Here is a 23,485-nt window from a genome sequence, read left to right as displayed (position 1 = left end):
TTCTGTTTTATAGCAGTTTTGTTTATAACAGGCCATGACTGACCCCAGCCAAGGTCTCTGAGCTATATGGCGAGGTGAATGTAGGGGTTCTGGCTGTGGAATGTTTTTTTTTGCTCCACGTAGAGAGCTTTCATTGCTTTCGCTGGTCTCTCTGGCCTTCAGCAAGTCTATTTCCATTATCCTCCCAATCGATTCGCTGCAGCTCCAACACCTTTCCCTGCCCTTTACTGCTAATGTAACCGCTGAGCGAACCCTACCCTACTCTCTCTCTCTCTCTGTCTTTGAATCACTGCTTCTCTCTTCTACTTCACATCTGTGCTTTCTTTCTCTCTCAGATGTTGCCAGGGTGATTGAGTTGCTGGAAAAATTACAGGAGTCAGGTGACGTCCCGGGTCACAAGCTGCAGTCCCTAAAGAAGGTTCTACAGAGTGAGTTCTGCACAGCCATTAGAGAGGTGAGTCACGTGTCACGTGACCTGTAATGAACCTTACTGTTTTCTCAGTAGGAGACCTCAGTGTTGGACAGTATTTGATGGATTAGACAATTAATAATAATGACATAAAATGATTATTTTAATGAACAGTTCAATCGAAAAATGAACACCGTCATCATTTACTATCTCTAATGTCATTACAAAGTCATTTGATTTCTGTGGAACCCAAAGATAGATTTTCAGATATGTGTGGACATAATGGACGCACTGCTCCATGTAACAAAAAGTATAATAAATTACAGTTTTTCTCGATCGCTTTGGCTCACTTCTCGAATGAGACTTAACTTTCTCTAAACTGTAAGTTCAATGGTCACAACTGTTTGCTGGAACATCAGAGCTCTATTGCATTCAAAACATTTAGTTCTTGCTGCAAAAGCTAGCTATTTTGTCAGACAATTGGCCAGTGCCACCAGGGCCGTAGCTAGAGAATTCTGGGCCCCCTGAAAAAATATTGACGTGGGCCCCCACACAGATGTTTTGTAGAATACTATTGTATATAGTCTAATGTTGTACTTATACTATACCGTCACTATGATATACTGCAGTTTAATAATAGTAACTAATACAGATTATACTACAAGTGTACTACTGTGTTTTTTACGTGTGGTCTGGGTCATAATTTGTTCAAATTAACCAGACTTTTATTTTGGCGGGCCGCTGCAAAGACCTTTGAGTTTCAGTGCGAGTAGCTTTTCTCAAAGGAAACAGTGAAATGCGTGTGAAGTAAACTCTCAGAGCAGCTCGGAGATGTTCATGTGTTTACGTCTTTATATACTACTGTATATACAGTAGTTAGACACAGACACTGACAGCTCCATGAGCATCACGCATGTAGTTACACATCTGCGGGTATTATGTTTTTACTCCCCCGAATAACGCGAATCCATCTCTGTCCCACATCGCGGGAATTATAGAGCCCTACCTTCTAAGGAACGTCTTGATAGACTGGGATACAGCAATTCTCTGAGTTCCTTTCTCCTTATTATGACATTTCTGCAGCGACATTTTTAGTCACTCATTCTCCTGCTCTAAGCTGCCTGCTGCCTCAACTCTGGTTTTGTTCACTTAGACTTTCAGACTAAACCATTAACCATTTTTGGGGAGGGGCAATCACAATTATTTACAAAAACTTTCTCGCCAAATTGCATGCTTTTAGGGATTTCATTAAAACCTCATGTATACAATTCCTATATTAAAATTATTTACAAAACAGTTGACTTTATAGTATGGATTTTGTGAGGACCCTAGGCAGTTGGGGCCATTAGAAGTGTCACTACCACTAGCGACGGCCCTGAGTGCCACCAAAATAGTAAGTGTTTTTGTCATCGTGTGAGCCGTACTGAAAATTATTGTTATATACAAATTTCATTTATGCTCTACTTTATGACACTGACTTTTTACTGTAATATACAAAAATGTTACAAAGCTTACAGTAGTAAAGATTTACTGGGAATAATCAGTACTGTAGTACCCAGAAAAAGATTTACTGTATAACGTAGATTTTTTATGTAGAAAGGTGTTACATGTAAACTGAAAAATTTGCCATTTTTATTTTTATTGAAAATATTTTATACATGTAGTTACAGTAAACGACATGTTATACAAAATTACATCTATGAAAATCTCTGTGAGTGGTCTAACCATCCCCAACAGTGATTACTGTGATGTCATCACAAGCAGCATTCATGGCATCTAACAGAAACATCTGATGTTGTGGCCGATGTCGTTTACTTTCCACCTCCTTGCTGAAAAAATCCTTAAAAAACTGTGATTGTGCCGTGGGCACAAACAGATCCATATACAGTATATGCTTCCAAATCTGCTTGATTGGTTGGTTGATTGTATTTAGTGTTTTACAGCAATATGCAGACAATTTGCCAATTTAGCGGACATTACAAACTTCCCATGTCATAGATATTCACAGAATATGCCTTATAGATTTAGGTAACTGAATGGATCATTTTGCACGTGATGGTCCACACGATGAAAGAATGTTCAGAAGCTTTGAAGAGATTCAGTTTTGATCAACAAGCTATATGCTTTTAGTTATTGCGCATATTGTTGAGAATTGTAAATAACCTTTTGCCAAAACACATGCAATTTGTCCTAAATCAATAAGAAACCCGAGTCTGATGTGAACAAGAAACTAACTGTTCAGAGACCCAAACTTATTGTTTTGAGAAAAAAAATCTCATTTGAGAAATGAGCCATAGCGATTGAGAAAAACTGTAAAACAAAATAGTAATTTAGTTTTTCTGGAGCCTTACATATGTGTAAAGGTGTGAGTAAAAGAATGAAATAAGTCATTATTTACAGAAAATCTCAAATTTAATTTCTGTTTTTTTACATTTATTTTAAATCTCAGTCCTGTATTTACACAATGCCTTAACATTTCACTTTTATTCAAAGAAACTTAAAGTATATTCAAGATATATATTTGATCATTTTGTATGTTCCTTCTGACCGATAGACAGGCAGACAGACAGATATACAGGCAGACAGATAGATAGATAGATTGATTAATTGATTGATGGACAGACAGATTAATTGATTGATCGATTGATTGACGGACAGACAGACAGACAGACAGACAGACAGACAGACAGACAGATAGAGAGAGAGAGAGAGAGAGAGAGAGAGAAAGAGAGAGAGAGAGAGAGAGAAAGAGATAGAGAGAGAGAGAGAGAGAGAGAGAGAGAGAGAGAGAGAGCGATAGATAGATAGATAGATAGATAGATAGACAGACAGACAGACAGACAGACAGACAGACAGACAGATAGAAAAACAGTTATCTGTCTGATCATATTTACACGCTTCATCATCAAATATATGCATGCTTTATTGACCTGAAAAAAGCTTTTGACACAATTTGGCACCAAGGACTGTTTTACAAACTGAAAGTGGCATAGGTGGTAAAACCTATGACCTTAATAAATCAATGTACACCGAGAGTAAATGCGGCATAAAAATCAGCACAAAACGCACTATTCAATTCAATTTTTTTATTTATATAGCGCTTTTCACAATGTGCATTGTTCCAAAGCAGCTTTACAGGAGCAAATAAGAAAAACACAGAAAGGTAAAACACAGCACAGTGCATGGTGTTTATAGACCAAGCAAGATCATTATAATAAATAATATCTAATAAATAAATAAATGCAGTCTCCCGGTGAGCATGCCAACACTGCACTGCTGTGGCGAGGAACCCAAACTCCAATGATGACTAGATAACTTTATCAGGAGCGTGGAGTGAGACAGGGTTGCTGCTTAAGTCCAACATTGCTTAATATTTACATCAATGAACTGGCAACCATCCTAGAGCGATCTGAAGCCCCCGGCCGCACTCTACACGACTCACAAATCAAATGTCTTCTGTATGCAGATGATCTGGTTCTGTTGTCTACCACTCAACACGGCTTACAACAGAACCTGGACCTGCTACAATACTGTCAGACCTGGGCCCTGACTGTTAACCTCAGTAAAACTAAAATGATCACCTTTCAGAAAAGATCCAGATCCCAACTATCACAACACACATTTACATTAGGCACAAACCCCGTAACACACACACCACACTACAATGACCTGGGTTTAAAAATCACATCCACAGGAAACTTTAATCCCGCAGTGAATGAACTGAGAGATAAAGCACGCAGGGCCTTCTATGCCATCAAACGTCAATGTCCTATAGAAATCCCAATTAGAATTTGGCCGAAAATATTAGAATCTGTAATTGAACCGATTGCTCGCTATGGCAGTGAAGTGTGGGGTCCACTGACAAATCCAAATCAAGATTTTACTAAATGGGAAAAACATCCAATTGAGAGCCTGCATACAGAACTCTGTAAAAATATCTCACAAATGCGCCGGCACACAACAAACAATGCATGCAGGGCGGAATTAGGCAAATATCCACTGATCATATAGATAGAAAAAAGGGCAACATCTCAAACACAGTGACCCTCACTCATATCATTCTAAAGCCCTGAAACACCAAGAGATGAGCAAAGAAATGAATCCTCTCTGTCAGCTGGTCCAGAACTTCAGTCCTAACATCTACTGATGCTCTCAACCACAACAATACTGACAAAATCAAACTCAACCAAATTACAGCACAAATGAAACAAAACTATATCACTCACTGGGAAACCCAAACAAAACAACAAAGTAAAACGCAATGTTATTTGGCCCTTAAAAGAGCCATGTTGACAAGATACAAACTCAGTGGACATAAACTCACTATAGAGACGGGCAGACACAGACAAACATGGCTGCCACAGGACCAGAGACTGTGTCCACACTGTGATCTCAACAACATTGAACAGAATGCACAAAATACACAGATATACGGACAGTGTTCTATGGAAAAAACAAATCCGTACACCAGACGTTTGAAAGTCTGTCAAACGATGAGAAACTGGCGTATCTGTTAGAAGAACACAAGGACTGCTGTGTGTTAGCCTGCCTGTCACAACACAAGAGAAAACAATCAATCTGTCCTGACCTGATGTTTCCAATATATGTTCATAACATTATATTATTATATCCCTTTATTCTGCTACTCACATGTATATTTTGATTTTGTAAATCTTGTCTAAACTATACTCTATTTCTGTTTTTATATATTTACATATATTATATTATAAACCACCTTAAGTGCACTACATACATCACACTTTTTTATTTTATTTTATTCTTTTTGTTTGTATTACATATTGCACTATTTGTACGCAGCCCAGCTGCAAATGCTTTGGCAATACGAATGTACACTTTGCCATGCCAATAAAGCACACCTAAATTGAAATTGATAAACAGTTAGACAGACAGACAGTCAGACAGAAATCTTTGATTATGGAACAAAATCTCAGCAGCATTCGAGCGTGACGTTAGTGACGGGTTTGCGTCACAGTTCTTATGGCAGTAGGTGTCTGTCGGGCAGAGATACCGTCGAACAGTGCCTGTTCTTTTTTGTGCTTCCCAGCTTCTTACGAGCAATTTTTACAAATGCAAATATTCCGAGACTGCAGTTGACCTGGGCCACTGGGTTTTAAGTGCAGTTCCAGGGCAACATCCTCACCACTTAAGAATGTCCCTAACCTCTATTTCAGCCCATGAATACGGGAACCATGCTGGTAAACAGCTAGAAATAGTTTTCAATCCACTTTATCTCACTGTCAGACACTTCTGCATGATATTGCCTAAGTGAGCTTTAGCATCATCCTGGTGGAAAAGGCTTTTTTTCCTGTGTAGGGGGCGCGTGTGGGCGCTGTGCACCACAGGCAGAGAAAAGAAAGAGATCTTGTTAATTAGGCTGTTTATTTTATTTATTATTACAAGGATGATTACATGCTGCCTTTTTGTATGACGTACCACAGCTGTGCTCTTTGTCAGCAGTGGGCCGAACACGTGTAACCGTGCGGTTGTTTATTTTGAAACATTGTGCGAGATTAATTCAGGTCCTGACAATCTGGGGGTTTTTTTTCATACGGCCGTCCTGAGTCTGACTGACAATGCTGTGCAATTATTGTGGAATCAATTTCAGTTTTACCCGCCTCTAAACAAACAAAACAGTATGGTTGGACAGTCAGAAGGTCCCTTTTTGTTTGCATTCTGTTTATGTATGGTCGGTTCCAAAATAAGTTTATAAACTTATTCCAACGCAATCTCACATGAATTCGTAACTATTTTACAAGATGGCTAATTCGTATGAATTTGTACAATCTCATTTGTACATTTTGGTATGATTTGCTTTTTGTGCCAGTGATGGTTAGGCTTAGGGGTGTGGTTAGGGAGGGGCTTCAGTGTGGCATTTTTTTAATAATCATGTTTTGGTCATTGTCATTTTTTTAGCTTTCTGTTCAAAATGTTGTCATTGATATGAATATGAGCCGATATAGCTTGCGATTTTTAGATAACTTTGACCTATTTGTGCATAATATGCATCAGACAGTCTGTACCGCCGGAGACTGATACGCTCATAACTGAAAAAAATGTGCCAAAACTTGAAGTGGCCATCCAAGTGCTTTAGACTGCATACGAGAGTAATTTAATCGAGCTACACGCCAGATGACGCAACAGATGAATAATAAAGTACCGTTTTGCTTTTTTTGTAGCATCATAGTATATCATCAACCATGAGAACAGTGCATTAATGTAATAAAACTTTCAGCAGGACATCAATTCACAATCTCAGCATCGATCAAGCCCAAGTTTTACCGAGCCGTGCTCGGATACCCCGTGAGCTCATTTCATGGCCCGGCAAACGCGCACGGTATCATATGGCACAATCTGTCTCTTGCAATCCCCTAACAAGGGTATGCGAGGACACCCGCACGACACAACGTCCATTTAATTTACAGCACCAACAGTGGCAGGAACAATGTCAGCATGACACACTGCATCGTTCTCATCCAAAAACAATCAAAGAACCGAAAACTTGCCACAGACATAAAACAATGGAAGACCAGAACTACTGACAAGTAAAGGGATACTCACCCCAAAAAAGAAAATTCTATCATCAATTACTTTCTGTTATTTCTGTATGTTCATCCAGTCTCTGACTATTACTTTCCCCAACAGGGAAAATTGCCTTTTTTTTCAAGGTACTGTAAAATGTTTTAAAAATAACTTCAGCTGAAATGTTTATGTTGTTTGCTGTGATAATGATGAGTCTGGCATTTCAGACTGTCAGACACCATTACCACTGCAAACATGCTCATGATTCCAAACGCAGATCTCAGAGGGATACGACAACAGGGCCATTATCAACTGAGAGCTCAGTCAATCAATGACTGCGGGGGGTCAGAGACGTCAGACTCTCTCTTTATGAATAGTAAATTTGTAAGTGTAAGTAATAGACTCTGTGCCACTCTTGTTGGATGAATTTGCAAATGAGAAACTTCACAGCCAATCCAACTCCAATTTTCGGACACTTTCCCAACTAAATGGAAGCGTTCTTAGAACTTTGGCTAATGTTCTATCAGCGTTACATAGTAACATAGTTTTTGTATAAAGAAGCATTTAAACTGGTAGACAAATAGTATAGTGTGATATAATAAAGACAACATATTGTTTGTAGAAATTAAACTGCAATAGTCTTTTGTTTCTCAAAAAAATGTTCTGGGGACCCCTTAGAACATTCTGGAGGCCCCTCCCCAGACCTAAGTTTGAAAACCCCTGACATAAGTAACATTAAAAGAGCATTTTATCAACATTATATGTCATGGCTAAATGTTCTAAAACCTTTATGAAAATGTTAACACAAATATGTTATTCTTACATTGTTAGTGGAACATTTAAAACATTCAGAAATAAAAAAAAATGAATGAAATTAAAATTAAATTAAAATGTTAGCTGGGATTGTGTACCCTATATGAATTTAAACAACCTTATGACCCTACTTTATACCGCATTCAAACATTTATAAATGCACCAAAGAAGTGGCAGATAAACTACCATAAAAAAGGACTTTCTGGCCCTATCTCGTACCCCATTCGTAAAAGTGCCACAGTAGTGCTGGATAAACTATTATCTGAAAAACAGAAAAGATGTTCAAGTCCTGTTTTGTACTTCATTCCTGATAGTTCCAGAGAAAATTGTTTCAAACGAGAGCATAAGGTCCACCTCTCGCCTTTTCTTCTCCTTCATCTCTCTCATCTCAGACAGAGCTCCATGGTTACAGGAAGCCCGTCGTTCAGTCCTGTGGGCAGGTTTTTCCACTGTTTGGCAGAGGAGTCAGGTGCAATACACCTGTGTGTGCGTGTGTAGCTCCCAGTAAGGTAAAACAGATGCGGGTTAATGAAAGCTGACCAAACCCTTGGCGAGCTGAGATTAAAAAGAGAGCTCCCTCAAGACGTGGCAGAAACCAGTGCTGAGACAGGACTGAAGGAGAGAGATGGAGGTGTATTATTGAAGGCAGGGCACTATCATGACCAGAAAGGCAGACTATTTGTGACCCTGGATCACAAAACCAGTCTTAAGTAGCACGGGAACATTTTTAGTAAAAGACAAAAATACATCGTGTGGGTCAAAATTATCGATTTTTCTTTTATGCCAAAAATCATTAGGATATTAAGTAAAGATCATGTTCCATGAAGATATTTTGTAAATTTCCTACCTTAAATATATAAAAACTTTATTTTTGTGAGTGGATGGTCTGCCACAGTGCTCCTGATTAACAACTTCAAAGGCAATTTTCTGAATATTTTGATTTTTTTGCGCTCTCAGATTCCTGAGTTTTAAACGGTTGTATCTCAGCCAGATATTGTCCTATTCTAACAACTCAGATATCTATAGAAAGTTTATTTATTCAGCTTTCAGATTATGTAAAAATCTCAATTTCGAAAAATTGACCCATAAGACTGGTTTTGTTGTCCAGGGTCACATTTGTTAAAAAGAGCCCCAGTAGCCCTGCTGACAGCATTAATAAAGACATTGCCAACCGCAAACAAATTTTTTTCCAATAAAAGTGACCAAAAATAGTTCCCAAGGCCTGTTTTTCTCAACTCTGTATCATAAATAGATGCTGCTGAGCTGTACTACAGTAAATATATGGACTCGCCCATGAATCACGAGATGTGGCCACACCCACAAATAGCGATGCCACAATTTTTGGTTTCATGATATTTTTGACATTTGAGCCGATTTTTTGTGCTGAAATCTTTTTTAAATGCTATTCGTCTCTTTCCAACGTGTAATGTTATGGCTTACAGCAAATCTAGGATAGCCCTGGAGATTCCGATTTTCAATTTCTCAGGAAACATTTCACTTTGAAGCAAATGGGAAGGAAGAGACTCCAAAGCAAAAACTTCAAAATAGAGCTTTGTTCTTCAAACTTCAGAGTAAAGCCGCTGACCTGCCAAGTTAAGGCAGCTGTCATAACAGAATCTTGTTTTCCATCCACTGTGCACAAGAATCAACACTGAAGTATGTGATACATTGTTTCCCAAGATTGTGAACCTTGTGCGCGCACATTTATTTCACTGTCCTGAGTGGCATTGAATATTTAAGTAAATGCACAATATTTCACATACTGTATGTGACGTCCCCATCTATGCAGCTTCAAAGGGATAGATCACCCGAAAATGAAAAATGAACAACGGCGGTACCTATACACTTTTATTGTATGGACATGAAACCAATGCAAGTCAATGGGTACCGCCGTTGTTCGGTTACATTCTTCGAAAAATATCTCCTTTCTTTTTTGGCTTTTATATCTTCTCATTTTTGTGTTTAAACTCAAATCAGATTTGCACCTCAACTGCAAGCTGGTTTTGAAACCGGTTTATAAAATTACATACAGTATGTAAAAAACTTGACCTTTATTGGTATTCATGCTTTCCAAGAAGCTATTACAGGACACACTATTCCTCAGCCGCAGGGACGCAGGTGCAGCTCTGAAAGACTAACTTGGGTCTTAAATCTATTGATTTGTTTTGTCTGGCTGCATTGATCCTTCACAAATCTGTTTAAGTTCAGTCTTTCTTGCGGATAAAAGTAAATCGGTTATTTTTTCTTGATTAAAGGCATCGAATGAGACATACTAAAGGAGGTAAAAAGGAAGTGCAGCAAATGAACTGTATTAGAGGAATAGTTCAGTCTAAAATGGAAATTCTCACATCATTTACTGATGGTGATTTTTACAAAAACATTTAGACACTTAAGGTCCATGTCCTAACATCTTGAAGCTCTAAAAGGCACATATTGTACATCCATTATAAATATTAGATTTATTTAAATGTGCTCGGATTTTTAGGTATTATATGTTGGTCTCGGTTGTATTTGTTGCTTTAATAATACACACAAGCAACAATATACCAATAACATATTATTAATATTAATATTTATAATATTAAATAGCCTAAGAGAAATGTATCTTCATTGTTAGTTTTTTTTTCTAAATGTCACACCACATGCACAGTTTGTCAACTACCTATTTGCTGTTTAAAAACTGCTTGACTACATCTATGAACAGAAAAAAGAGATTGCACTGCTATTTTCTAAACATTTACATACATTTCAAGCATACAATGAGTAGGGCTGAAAAAGCAAGAAAATACTATTTTGTCCATAATGAAGACAAACAGCCCCAGTGCCTCCGTCTTCCTGTCGTTGGGCAAAAAAGAAGCTTGAAAAACCTTCAAAATATCTCCTTTTGTGTTCTACATACAAAAAAAGACGCAAAAAAAGGTGCGAATAACAGAGTTTTTCATTTTTAAGTGAACTGTTCCTTTAACACAACAATTGTTGCAGCTGCTGCAAAGCCTCTTGGGACTTCCAAAACATGTTGTATTTTTAAGAAGATGACAAGTCAGACACATCAAATAACAACTTTGAGTAAATAAAGTAACACTCTGGAGAAGATTCTGCATAGCACAGCTCTCAGAGTAAAGCATATTTCACTTCCAGGATGGCACCTTTCTTTAGCACCGAACGCTATTTTGTAAATCACAGACACTAAGCAGGCTCTTTCCTTTTTGTTAAGCTGCTTCTAAAGGCCACCCGAGTGCACCTGCTCATTGAGAAGGTTTACTGTATATTGAGTGGTTTAAAGTCGACACGGCAGCTTGCATAGAAAGAGGTCTTTTAAAGGTCTTTCATCATGCCGTGTCTCGGTAGGAATATATGAAAACAGCTCAAGATTCAGCCCAAGGTGCTTGACAGATCACAGAGAAAGAAACAGCTGTGTTTCAGAAGCATTGACTAATGAGATAAACACAAGTTCCCCAAATTCACGAAAGACTCCAAGGTAATAGTCTAAGAAACCTACTTTAGAAACAGATCTTTAAAGCTGAAAACAAGACAGACATGAAGACATGAAGTTGAAATAAAACAATGTAAGGCATACTAGTTTGGGACCTTTCGTGAAGATCACAGACACATAAGTGATGCATAATCAGTGTTGGGTGTAACTAGTTACTAAGTAATTAGTTACTGTAATTTAATTACTTTTCCCTTGAACAAGTAAAGTAAGGGATTACTCTTATTTTTTCTGTAATTTAATTACAGTTACTTTTGATGTAATTAAACTAAATACTTTGTGTAATATACAGTATGTGTGTGCAATAGTGGAACTGACATCAAAATTCAGAGTCTAACTTTAAAATCTGTGCTTTAATGTATAATTCTCACATTTGTAATGCTTTGGTCAGTTAATAATACAACTTTATGTAGTTTAATATTATTTATTTGAATGAATTAAATAAGCCGTTTCATGTCTATCCTTCAATCACTTAACTAATCAAGGTTGATGTAGGATATAGAAAGTAATTAGTAATAAGTAACTAAATACTTTTTGGAGAGAGTCATTTGTACAGTAATCTAATTACACTATTGAATATGTAATTAGTAACTAGTAATTTAGTACTTTTTCAGAGTAACTTACCCAACACTGTGCATAATATTGTATTAATCTCAAACAGGATGAGAGGCTTCTGATCACATTATTCCATTGAATCACTGCAACTTTATCTGTCATGTATTACATTTTCCACATTGAGCTACTGTCCAAATTTAATTTGTGACACCTACTGTTTCAGCATTCATGATGAGGAATATCAATCGCTATTCCGTCATTTGCATTTATTCATTTAGCAAATTATTTTAGGCGGAGTGACTTACAAATGTGAAACGCTACGCCAAAAGCAATTTATTCAAAGATAGTAACACGAGAAGTGCAAAAGCTTCAGAATTTCTCAGAAGAGTACAAATGTAAAAGCGGCTACAGAGATGTGGGGGAAAACGTAATAAGAAAACAAAGAGGAAAGAAAAAGGAATGTTTGTTTTTTTAAGAGAAAAAGCTTTTGGTAGAAAGGCAGAGAGGTGTGAGCTGTTCTCACGGAGTTGTGACGGTTTAAGATCATGAAGTGACTTCTGTACGCAAGCATCTGTGCCTTAAACAAGCAAATGCAAAGGCATCGACAAACATTTCAGAATTTGCAGAGGTTTGCTTTTGCATGCAGGAAAGCACAGAATGAATTCATGGGCTGGCTTGAAGGATCAGGAGCTCTTGGGTAGTTTTGGATCAAATGGAAAACTGTACAACTGTACTATTTAACATAACTGAAATCTCTCGTTCTCTCTGAAATTTACAGGTTTATCAATACATGCATGAAACGATAACAGTGAATGGCTGTCCGGAGTATCAAGCACGTGCCACGGCTAAGGTAGGTCTGACCTTCCGTGTCACATGTCCTCCTTGTTCAAATCTCTGTTTCTATCTGCGCAACCTTTTTAATCATGTATTGATTATGGGCAAAAGTAACACACAGCCTTGCAAAGTATACTTCATTTGACTTGTACAAAGGCACTCAACACATGCGCATTGTGACAAATCCCGGCTTATAGGGGTCCGTTAGGAACAGTTAAGGGGTGGGTATAGTTAACTTTACGCGTCTGTCTCCGTCACGCGTGCAGAGCTTCCAAAGCATACTCAACCACGGATGAGCGCAGATGGACGAGCTCGACACATGCGCAATGGGCTGTTGTACGCATTATGTCCGTGCGGTCTCAAAAATTGGGCTGCACACGGATGGAAAATTACATCATGCGGGCAGCGCGGACGGCTCAACTATACTTTGGACTGTAAGTAGTTAAGCAGGTCAGAATCAGAAAGAGCTTTATTGTCTTGTGGTGATTCGGCGCAGTTAACGTGCAGTTTGCATACAGTACACGCATACTATTCTAATGACGCAATATGCGTCACGTGCATTTTACGCTAACCCACGCGTACACGTAAAAAGTAAAGCATACTTTGCGTATAATAATCACATTAGTCTAATGACCTGTAGGAAATATATATTAAAAGAATTGTTAACCAAAAATTAAAATGATGCCAATATTTATTCAGTCTTGTATTAAATGTCACTTGTGTTAAATGTCATTGGCCAAACCCATATGGTGTTATTGTTCTGAAATCACAAAAGTCAAAACTTTTACAACAACATTTTTTTTTGTGTCGAGACAACATCCTCAAACACTACATCATTCGAAGTCTTCTAAAGCCATTTGACAGCTTTGTGTGAGAAACAAACTTAAAATTAAATGGTTATTCACTGAAAGTCTAGCCCATGTTGGACCCAGATTCAAACACATGTAGTGCAGAAAGACAATATTTTGATCATATTATTCCATTGAATCACAATAATTAATCTGTGATTATTACATTTTCCATATTCAGACAAACTGGGCAATTTAATTTGTAATGCCTACTGTTGCAGTGTTATCATGCGGTATCAGACTCGGAAGACAACACACTAGTCATAGTTTGCTTTTTTGGTGTCTGTTGACAGCCATGAGCTGCTGTTTTATGACACAATTCTTGTTGCAATATTGAACAAAGAAAAACTACTTTCAACAGCTAACAGGCTTGGAACAACACAAGGCTGAGTATATAATGAGATAATTTCATTTTTGGGGGGAAACAGCTACTGTCATCTAAGAACATTTTCAAGGTTGTTTTCAAAAATCATACAATGTGTAAAAAGTGTGCTCTTGCGAAAAAAGAGACATCTTTAGTGGAATATTTTTAGGCACACCACCACACAGCACTGGTTTAAGAGAAGGTTGCACACTGATTGGCCAAACACGTGACTTGCCACATAAAGGCCATCTGCCATCACACAAGGCCCCAACCCCACCATCTCTCTCTGCGTGAGTGCGCAAGCCAGCAGGGCGCTTGGCCAACAGCAGAAACAAAAGGCAAAGAGGTGAATAGGCAGAGAAAACAAGCACAACGCACTACAGATACTACATACTACAAGGATGCTGAGTGGTACCCTATATACCATCACTGAATAGCTCAAAGGCCGCTATTGTGGGTGCTGAAGTAATTGTGTTCTTAAACTCAACTAGGCTTGTGTTCAGCATAATAGACTATTAACCGTGCAAATCGAGTTAAAACAGAAGATGCTCGCTGTATCAAGGGTGTTCTCTAAATCTCTATCTCAGAGATGTCATCGCGTCTGAACAAATAATCTACAATTATAATGTGCTCTGCAGAGGTCATATCATAAGGAGTAATTTTGTATTATGTAGTTGCAAAAATGTATTGCACGATGCATGATGGATAAAAACGTTTTCATACTGAACCCATAGACCAATTCCAAGGTCAAAATTGAGCACGACTACTCGCATCTAAGTTTATTTTGTATTAATGTTTCAGATTATTTCATTATATTATTATTTATATAATTATATTATATTATTAAAAACACATTCTGGCTATTTGGAGACCCTGGAAAAAAGTTAAATAATATAAAATATGATAAAAATGACCCCTTTAAACATTACTTACATTTTTAATTACTACAGTTCTTATTTTCTGTCATTGTTGTTATTTTACCATACACGAAGGGCAAAGCTTTGAGAGGTGACATACTGTATAATGTGGCATTACACTTTCATGATGATGGATAGATGGATCTTTGTGTAATCTCTTGATCGGATGGCAATTCATGTGTGGCGTACATGTTCGGAATTTTAATGAATCGACGCTCTTGTCATTGATACAGCAATATAATGGATTTTTAATGGGACTGACTTGCTACTATTTATACTTTGTTCTTACTGTCAGTGATGTGAACTTCGAAACAGTTAAAAACAAACTGTTAACCTTTAAGCGTACATTTGAGCGATGTTGTGATAATATACTTCAGATACATCGATTCCCTGGTACCTTGTTAAATTAGTATGCTCCACGAAGTCTCCCCAGATGAGCGAAATTATCATAACAATTAAGGTTCTGAAACAGGATGTCAATTACAAACGCCTCAAATTTCCCCCAAAGCACTTTGCTTGGTTACTTAAAAAAAGCTACTACAGGTTAGAAAAGCACGTAGAATGCAGGATCAGGTCAATTAGCATGATGCCAACGGCTCACGCCTGCGTGCCATTGGGAGCGTTTTCAATCGATAGCACATAAATTGGATGGAGAACGGAAGTTAAAGTGCCAGTCGCCCTTTGGGATGCCCTGCAGCAATAGAGCTCCAGTAGGCCGCTCCGGGATTCATCATCCACAGACCAAGTGCATTCAAAGTGTAGCACTGATATAAATGTTTAAATCTCATTTTCCTTGCAAGGTGTTATTAAAAAAAAGTTTAAGATGTGAATGGGAAACTGGGAAAAGATATGCAGACACGCAGGTGCTACACAAAGAAAATTGACAAATTTTTCTCTTAATTCACGAGTTCACCTGCCCATGCAATCTTAGCAAAAATAGATAGATATTACACAATAAAATGACGTAAATTCCATCATGGGAGGAATTGGGGTTGAGTAGGGAATAGGGATGCTGAAAAAATATCGCGAGGGATTCAATGGTCAATGCTGATAGATCAAAGTGGCTGTATAACAGCCAATATAATGCACATATAGGCTATATAAAGTACTATTGCTCAGGAAACAAAACTGCTGCACTGATAAATGAACATATCATATTAAAATTCTGTCCAATTAATCGCTCTAGCTGATATATAGGTCTATAAAAACATCACAGTCATAATCTCATTTCTCATAATCACACTGATCATTTGTTCCCTGTCAGGCCACAGTGGCGGCGTTTGCGGCCAGCGAGGGTCATTCACACCCGCGAGTGGTGGAGCTTCCCAAGACAGAGGAGGGACTAGGCTTTAACGTAATGGGCGGTAAAGAGCAAAACTCTCCAATCTACATCTCTCGCATCATCCCCGGGGGCCTGGCCGAGAGGCACGGGGGTCTGAAGAGAGGAGACCAGCTGCTGTCAGTCAACGGTGTGGTGAGTGCCAGTGTATTTTCTGTGGCTATTTGAAATCTTTTTAACTTAAAAAAACAAAATTTTGGGTTCTGTAAATTATGTATTTAATTTAAGTATTGATATTAAAGAATATGTTCAACTATCCTGCTCTTCAAGCTCAAACCTTCAAGTTAAAAGGAAAATTAAAAGGAAAACGCTGCAAATTAAGAGCTGAAATTATTTATCTCTCCTCGAGGGACAGAAAGCTGGTTGTTTATCATTTTTTGATCATTTTAAATGTCATATTAATTTTGCAGGTTACTGTATATCAAATCTTTTAGAGTCACACAAAGCAACTCGTACAATAACACTTTAAGAGAAATAAAAAAATCCAAGTTTCTGCAACTTTTCAGTTGAAGTAATACCATAAAAAATATGAAGGACAAGGGGAATTCTACAAAATTGTTGCCAATAAAACAATAATGCTCAAAATCATGTTTTGTTTGTAACACTTCGATTAGAGGACGGGAAAATATAAAAAAACGTAATATTATAATGTTAATATTACTAGGGTATCCAGGAAATGTTTTTTTTATTTAGTTTAACCTTGAAAAAATATACTGTGAACAACTACTTTCTCTGACATTTACATGACTCTTCATGTCGGAGGACACAATTCAGTCTGCATTGGAGTCAGATTATTATTATTTATCTAAACAAACAAACATTTCCAATCATGTTTACAAGGCTGATAAATCAATTCTTGCAGCTATTAATCCAGCAGACCTATTGGACGATGGATTTAAAAGTAGATGTCACTAGAAATGTTTTTCTTGCTCTATACAGCAAAATTCGACATTTTTTAAAACAAATATTAGATCAATTAGATCTAAAGTTGGGAGCAAAACTATTTTTAAACCTGTAAAGAGCAGACGTCAGACTTCCTCTGTTCATAATTCACTATAAATGTTTCAAATGTGTCACAGCATAGCCAGAAAGGAATGCTTTGTTGACTGGAATTTTATTTTAAAACCAGACTTCTCTTTTAAAAACAGTTTATTTGCCTTTCTCTTCTAGAATTTGAGTTTAAGGCATAATTTGAGATTACAGAAATTTATTACCACTGCTTTGTTGATTAAAAGGCTTTCAGAAAGAATTAATTTGCCTCAGAGACTGTAATAAGAAAACGTTTTTCAATGAGCATTTTCTTATTAAACCAAACACGCTACAGCTGCTGAGATAATTGGAAATGAATGCTTCTCTTATGTGAAATTTAATTGGAAGTTCATCACTGTGAGACATTTTCACAGTGCAGTTCTAAACTAACAAAGCTTTAAGTTAGGAAATTAATAAAGTTGCAGGAGTGTTTAGCAAACCATTAAGAGAGAAACTTGATATGATATAAGTAGCTTTCGGTTGGGAACTTTATGTAAGTAATGTGAACTGCTGGACATTTTGCGTTTTCAGTAGCAAAATTTTAGACCCCAAGGGGGCGCTAGAGTGAATGTCTGTTTAAATGTCAACTACATTAAAAGGATAGTTCAACCAAAAATTCTTTCATCATTTACTCATCAAACCTGCATGACTTTCTTTCTTCTGCAGAACACAAAAGAAGATATTTTGAAGAATGTCGGGGAACCAAATAACATTGGCACCCATTGACTTCCACTGTATGGACACAAAACCACTCATGGACATTTCTCAAAACATCTTATTTTGTATTCCACAGACATGGCAGAATTTTTATTTTTGGGTGAACTACCCTTTACCCTTTTTTATTTGTGGTGAACTAACTTTAAAATAACAGTATTATATAATGCGACAATGCAAAAAACTGAGATCAGGTAGCTGAAAGCACTTGTAGATTCCTGGCTGTATAACCAGAATAAACAAGCAAATGACTCGTGCTTTCATTTTCCTCAGAGCGTGGAGGGCGAACACCACGAGAAAGCGGTGGAGCTGCTGAAAGCGGCCAGGGACAGCGTCAAACTGGTGGTGCGCTACACGCCTAAAGTCCTGGAGGAGATGGAGGCCCGATTCGAGAAGCTCCGCACTGCCCGTAGACGCCAACAGCAGCAGCTCCTAATGCAGCAACAGCAACAGCAGAACCTGGCCGCCCAGCAGAACCACATGTCGTAGGTGAGGCTTTTCATTGCTTTAAGGGTAACCTCAAGGGGGCGGCACATGGACCCGTGGTCCTGTGGGAAATGACAGGACAGGCATGATCCAGTACCGCTTGCTGCCTGTCACCAGTGGAACAGACTGCTGTTGTGTCCGATGCTTAGTTGTCATGTCATAATGAATAAACCGAAGGGGTTGGCGCGGGATGCTTATGACATCACACGGGCATTCAAGCTGAATAAGAAGGATTCACGAATCAGGCGGTGCACTTTAAAGTCACGTTTTAGAGATCACGATTATTCTTTACGAAAGAACTGCTTAGATGAGAAATCATTATTCTTTATATTACAGTGTTGAAGGTCTTCTTATTGTAAACCTGTAAATCTTACTTTCTTGTAACCTGTAACTGAAACCATGCATTAAAAATGCATTATAAAGGTATTTTTATACCTTTAGGAAAGTTCTTCTGAAACATTCTGTCATTATTTACTTACACGAATGTTTCTCAAAAATGCATGACTTTCTTTGAGCGAACACAACATGAGAGGTTTTTCAGAAAATCCAGGCTGCTGTTTTCCAAATACTGACTGAAGTGACTGTATCTGAATCTGTTCAAAACTCATTTGTGTGCATGTGTTAGGATGAGCCAGTTACCATATTAAAAAAGAGCACGGTAAGACCTAGTGGGTATTATGCATACTTAGACTTTTCGAGCAGTGGTGTTTACGCGGCCAACTCAATGTTTAAATCTGTTGTGATTTAAAGGATTAGTTTCATGCAAATATGAAATTTACAGTGAGATTATGTTTCTGAGATCAAAATAAAAAGTAAGACAAAAGTAAGGTATGTTTGCTTTATTTGCGGTCATATTTAAGGAATTAGTTTAAAATACTTTTTCAGATGGTAGCCTGTAAAATTCCTGCAATTTTCTTTATAAAACAAACTTTGTTCCATCAATTCAAATGATTTTACTTTACCTCTCAGAATAAGAATCAGCTGTTGTTCTCAGTGATGGTCATGCTGTCGCCTGCCTACTGTTCTTATCGCGTAAGGCTGCTTCTGGTTTCTGATTATACAAAAGGATAAATCAAGGTGATATTGAAAATATTTATCTAAAGCAGTCGATCTAAAGCTGTAATCTAAACTATTTATCAGGACGAATGGTGCCTGTCTCAAGACTGTAAACAAGAAACACCATAAAACCCTTCAGATGCTTCATTATGCTATATTATGTTTTTCATATAGATTATTTATACAGTGTTTCGTATTTCAGGACAGGCAAAGTCAATATAAACTGTCAGTGTAAGGATAAGTTGACTTTAAAAAACATCATATAGTGTAATGACAACAAAATATTTGTTGGGAAAACTATTCCTTACAAACTCACTTATAATGCATGATTTACACAGGCAAGTGTAGAACTTTTTTCACATGGTATTATGTCAATCCCTAAATTGTGTAAATAATGACAGAAAAATATTTGTGGGGAAACTATTCCTTTCAAACTCATTTATAATGCATTATATATAGGCAACAGGCAAGAGCTGAGCTTTTGTCACATAGACTGGACTGGAATGGAATGGAATAGAACACACATAGAATAGACTATACTAGGCTAGACCAGACTAGAATAGCCATAGACAAGTTTTTTCACATGGTATTATTATATCATCCTCTAAATTATGTGTAAGTAAACTTACATAAAACTCATATAAAAGCTCATATACACTCTAAAAAGTGATTAGTAGTTGTCTCAACAACCATATTGTATTATGTTAAGTAGCTTCTACTTAAATAACAACAAAAACAACAGCTTAACTTTATTTTTAATTAATTTTTAAATTAATAAAATATTAAATTATTTTTTTATATTTAATTTTAGCTTAACTTAAAATCCTTTGTTCATGCAACACAAAAATATAAATAGCTCAAAAGTATGCATAAAGTGAATGGATTTTTTTTGTGCAAACTACAGTTCAAATTAAGTAAACCTAACATACATTTCCAGTCCAATGAACTTAATATTATCAGTACAAATGCTGTGAGGAATACACATAAGCCTTTGCGCCTGAAAAGATTATTCATGCTTTTTTTTAATAATAAGCACCTATGGGGAATTTATATAGATGTTAATAAGATGTATAACACAATTTAAGATGTATTTAGTATTATTGATGTTGTTTGGCTGTGAATAATCGTTTTCTGTGAAGTTACCATTCAGGTGATTCGTGTTTGCTTTGGTAAGCATAGACCCTGTTCAACCCATCCTATTTCTTACCACACTAAGGAAGACACACAAATGCAGTATAATGCTTCTGTGGAGAATCATTCAATGACTGACATCAAATCAGTCATCAGTTATTTCAATACTATTTGTTAATACACTTCACTATGCCATACGAACATTAAGGTAAATGAATTACATATTTAAGTACAGCCTCCATGAGCACTGTAAGTTGATTGAACTCGTGCTGCATAATTTTTTAAGTCAAGAAGGTCAAGCAAACTTATATATTTGTGTCAACGCAACAAAGATTTTCTTGTTATTTTGACTTAAAATCTCCTTAAGTTGAATAAACCTTGCATGGTGCAAAAATGGTGTACATATATTTTAAGTAAAGTCGACACATCATTTTGACAGTGTACATTACATAAATCAGCTTCTATTACAGTGCCCTCATTTTTATATTTAAAAGAGAGTGCATTCAATCCTTTCCGAGTCCATTAACCTTTCTCAGAAATAACACCACTCTCATTTCCTCAAGTCGTCCTTCCTCTTTGCAAATAGAATTGGAGAGAATTCTATTAGTCACAATGCTTCCCAGACAGAGCAAAGCTCATCTCTTTGTATTAATGATACTCAGCCTATCTCCCGCCTCATTGCCTCACTGCAGTTAGCTTTGAGCAGCAAGATACTTGGCACTACTATAACCACTCCATAGAAACCGGCCAAGCCTAAAATGAAGCTATAAGCTGTACCCACTCTAAAGGAAAAAAAACACCACGAATACCTGTATGCTTATCACCCGATGGGCACTAGGAGTCCTTAGTTCCGTATCACCTCAGGCTAAATCCGTGACTGAAATCATTTGTGCTTGTGAGCTGCTGGCTTGAGTCTGTCCGGGTAAGAAAATTCACTGGGAGAGAGTTGATCCTGGATCATCCCCTATCAAGATCAGTGTACCGAATTAAAGTGAAGCCACGGTGACCAGCAGCGCTCTGCCAGAATCAAACTACACACATAGACTTGCACACAGACCACAGTCCAAGACAAGATTTGGCAGAAAACAGTATTTTTTCAAGCTTGCAGGTCAAAAGACATAGAAAAATAATACAAGCCAACAAAAATAGATTATCATTTCTAAACCTGCCAAGAAATAATGATGGAATGGTTAACGTTTTAACATTCAGTGTTGTCAACCTTACAACAAGTTGTCAAATATGTTGAATGCATTATGCCTTATTCAGAACCTAAAAGTAGTCAGTTGCTTTGCTGTTTACATAGAAAGCTGCCTTGTTTCAATGAAAAAGAAACCTCACAAGTAATTGACTTAGAACGCTCTTCATAGCCAGAGTCTCGGCATACAACATAAATAGCACTCTCCGCTTCTACATTTTAGCCATATTCCCACAGACTCAATCGCAAACACACAAGTCAGGTCTATTTTGCTATATTTTACTGATCAGTGTGCTGTACAATATCAATTAAAATGTTAAAAAAGAAACAGACAACAATATGACACAACGCAGATGCATAACAGACAACTACAACTTGGTCTACAATCTTTCAGTAAAATAGGACTTCTCAAAAAGATACAGTCGGCCTTTGTTTTGCTTTGAAAGTGACTCAGTTGAGATGATTTTAATAGAAAGCTGTTACCTACTTTAAGGACGGCTATTACACTGTAAAAAAAAACTAGGGATGGTAATCGTCATTGGGTCTCACGATTCAATGCGATCATGATTATTATGTCAACGAATCGATATCATGATGATCTGCCTCCTCAATTTTGAATATGAACGCACAAGCAAGTCTGTCTCCCTTAAACTGTTGTAGCTCTTTCTCGTCCTACTCGGAGGTGAGAGACACAACCGTGCAAGCACTGAAATTACAGGTGGAAAGATGTAGTTATATGGTTTATGTCAAAAGCAACATTTACAGATAATGAATTTCAATTGATTTCAAGATAATAAGACATAATAATAATAATACTCTTATTACAATAAAAACAGTAACCGTTCACACATATTCTATTTTGATTTTTAATAATAGATTATTGTTTTATGCATCGATGCAGAATCGTTCACGCCAGCATTACGATACATCGTAAAAAGCATAATAATTAACCGCCCTAAAAACAGTTCATTGTCATTATGGAATTTCTTGTATTTTTTAAATACAGTAATAAAGGTCAAATAACAAATAAAGACTGCAAATTCACAAGTTGTTTGTAAAATAACATAAAAATATGCATTAAAACATATTTTAATTAAAATATTATTTACATTTTTATCGGACTTACATGCCTGACCCGAAGTTAACCTCCAGTCTGTGTTTGGTTATAATATAACAATTTATTTTATTTTTAATTTATATAAGTATGAATTTATATAAATATTTTAGATTATTATTTTAAATTAATTGTATTGTATTAAATGAAAACTACTAAACAGTTTTTTCGCGGTGGTCTACCGGAAGTTCGTTCTGTGCCAAATAACGTTTGTTTCTGTTGTTGCCGCCGAAACCATCTAATACTAAAACCAAGCTTGAAGCAAACACTTGAACTTACATCTATGATAAGAATGAACTACATTGACAGAAAGCATCTTTAGGAAAATATATTTAAAGTGTAATTCGATTTTTGCTCATGTTCCACCACTTGTTTACCAGTGGGTGGGAGGGTGGGCTTATGACCTATACTGCAGCCAGCCACCAGGAGGCGATCAAAACGTTTGACGGTAGCTTTGCCTGAGACCAGAAATGAATTTTTAAAAAAGAAGAGCACAAAAATTCCCTCACATGGGAGGGACAGGTCAATTCCAGCCTCTACTTATGTCATTTTTTGTGGCTTTACATATTCTTCACTGTAACCGTGTAATGAAGCAAAATTCCCCCTAAGATAAAGAAAATGTGAAGAAATACCCTAACCTTGTCTCTCAGC

At 37.0% G+C, this 23,485-nt stretch overlaps 1 protein-coding gene across 2 annotated transcripts in view; it reads left to right on the top strand.

The window, feature by feature from the left end:
* Nucleotides 1–23,485, top strand: part of lin7a (lin-7 homolog A (C. elegans)) — a 33,252-nt gene that overhangs the window by 8,171 nt on the left and 1,596 nt on the right. Inside the window, exons 2-5 of one of the 2 annotated variants that reach the window (XM_057323767.1) lie at nt 336–454; nt 12,586–12,657; nt 16,035–16,244; nt 18,126–18,337. In XM_057323767.1, coding sequence (XP_057179750.1) covers nt 336–454; nt 12,586–12,657; nt 16,035–16,244; nt 18,126–18,337 — 613 coding nt within the window. Of the gene's footprint in view, nt 1–335; nt 455–12,585; nt 12,658–16,034; nt 16,245–18,125; nt 18,342–23,485 lie in introns of both variants that reach the window. The other variant, XM_057323768.1, reaches the window with a different exon arrangement.

This window comes from Triplophysa rosa, linkage group LG24 (genome assembly GCF_024868665.1).
Source record: "Triplophysa rosa linkage group LG24, Trosa_1v2, whole genome shotgun sequence".
Lineage (NCBI taxonomy): Eukaryota > Metazoa > Chordata > Actinopteri > Cypriniformes > Nemacheilidae > Triplophysa > Triplophysa rosa.
The sequence above is the reverse complement of the archived record's forward strand: the minus strand, read 5'-3'. Positions and strand labels throughout refer to the sequence as shown.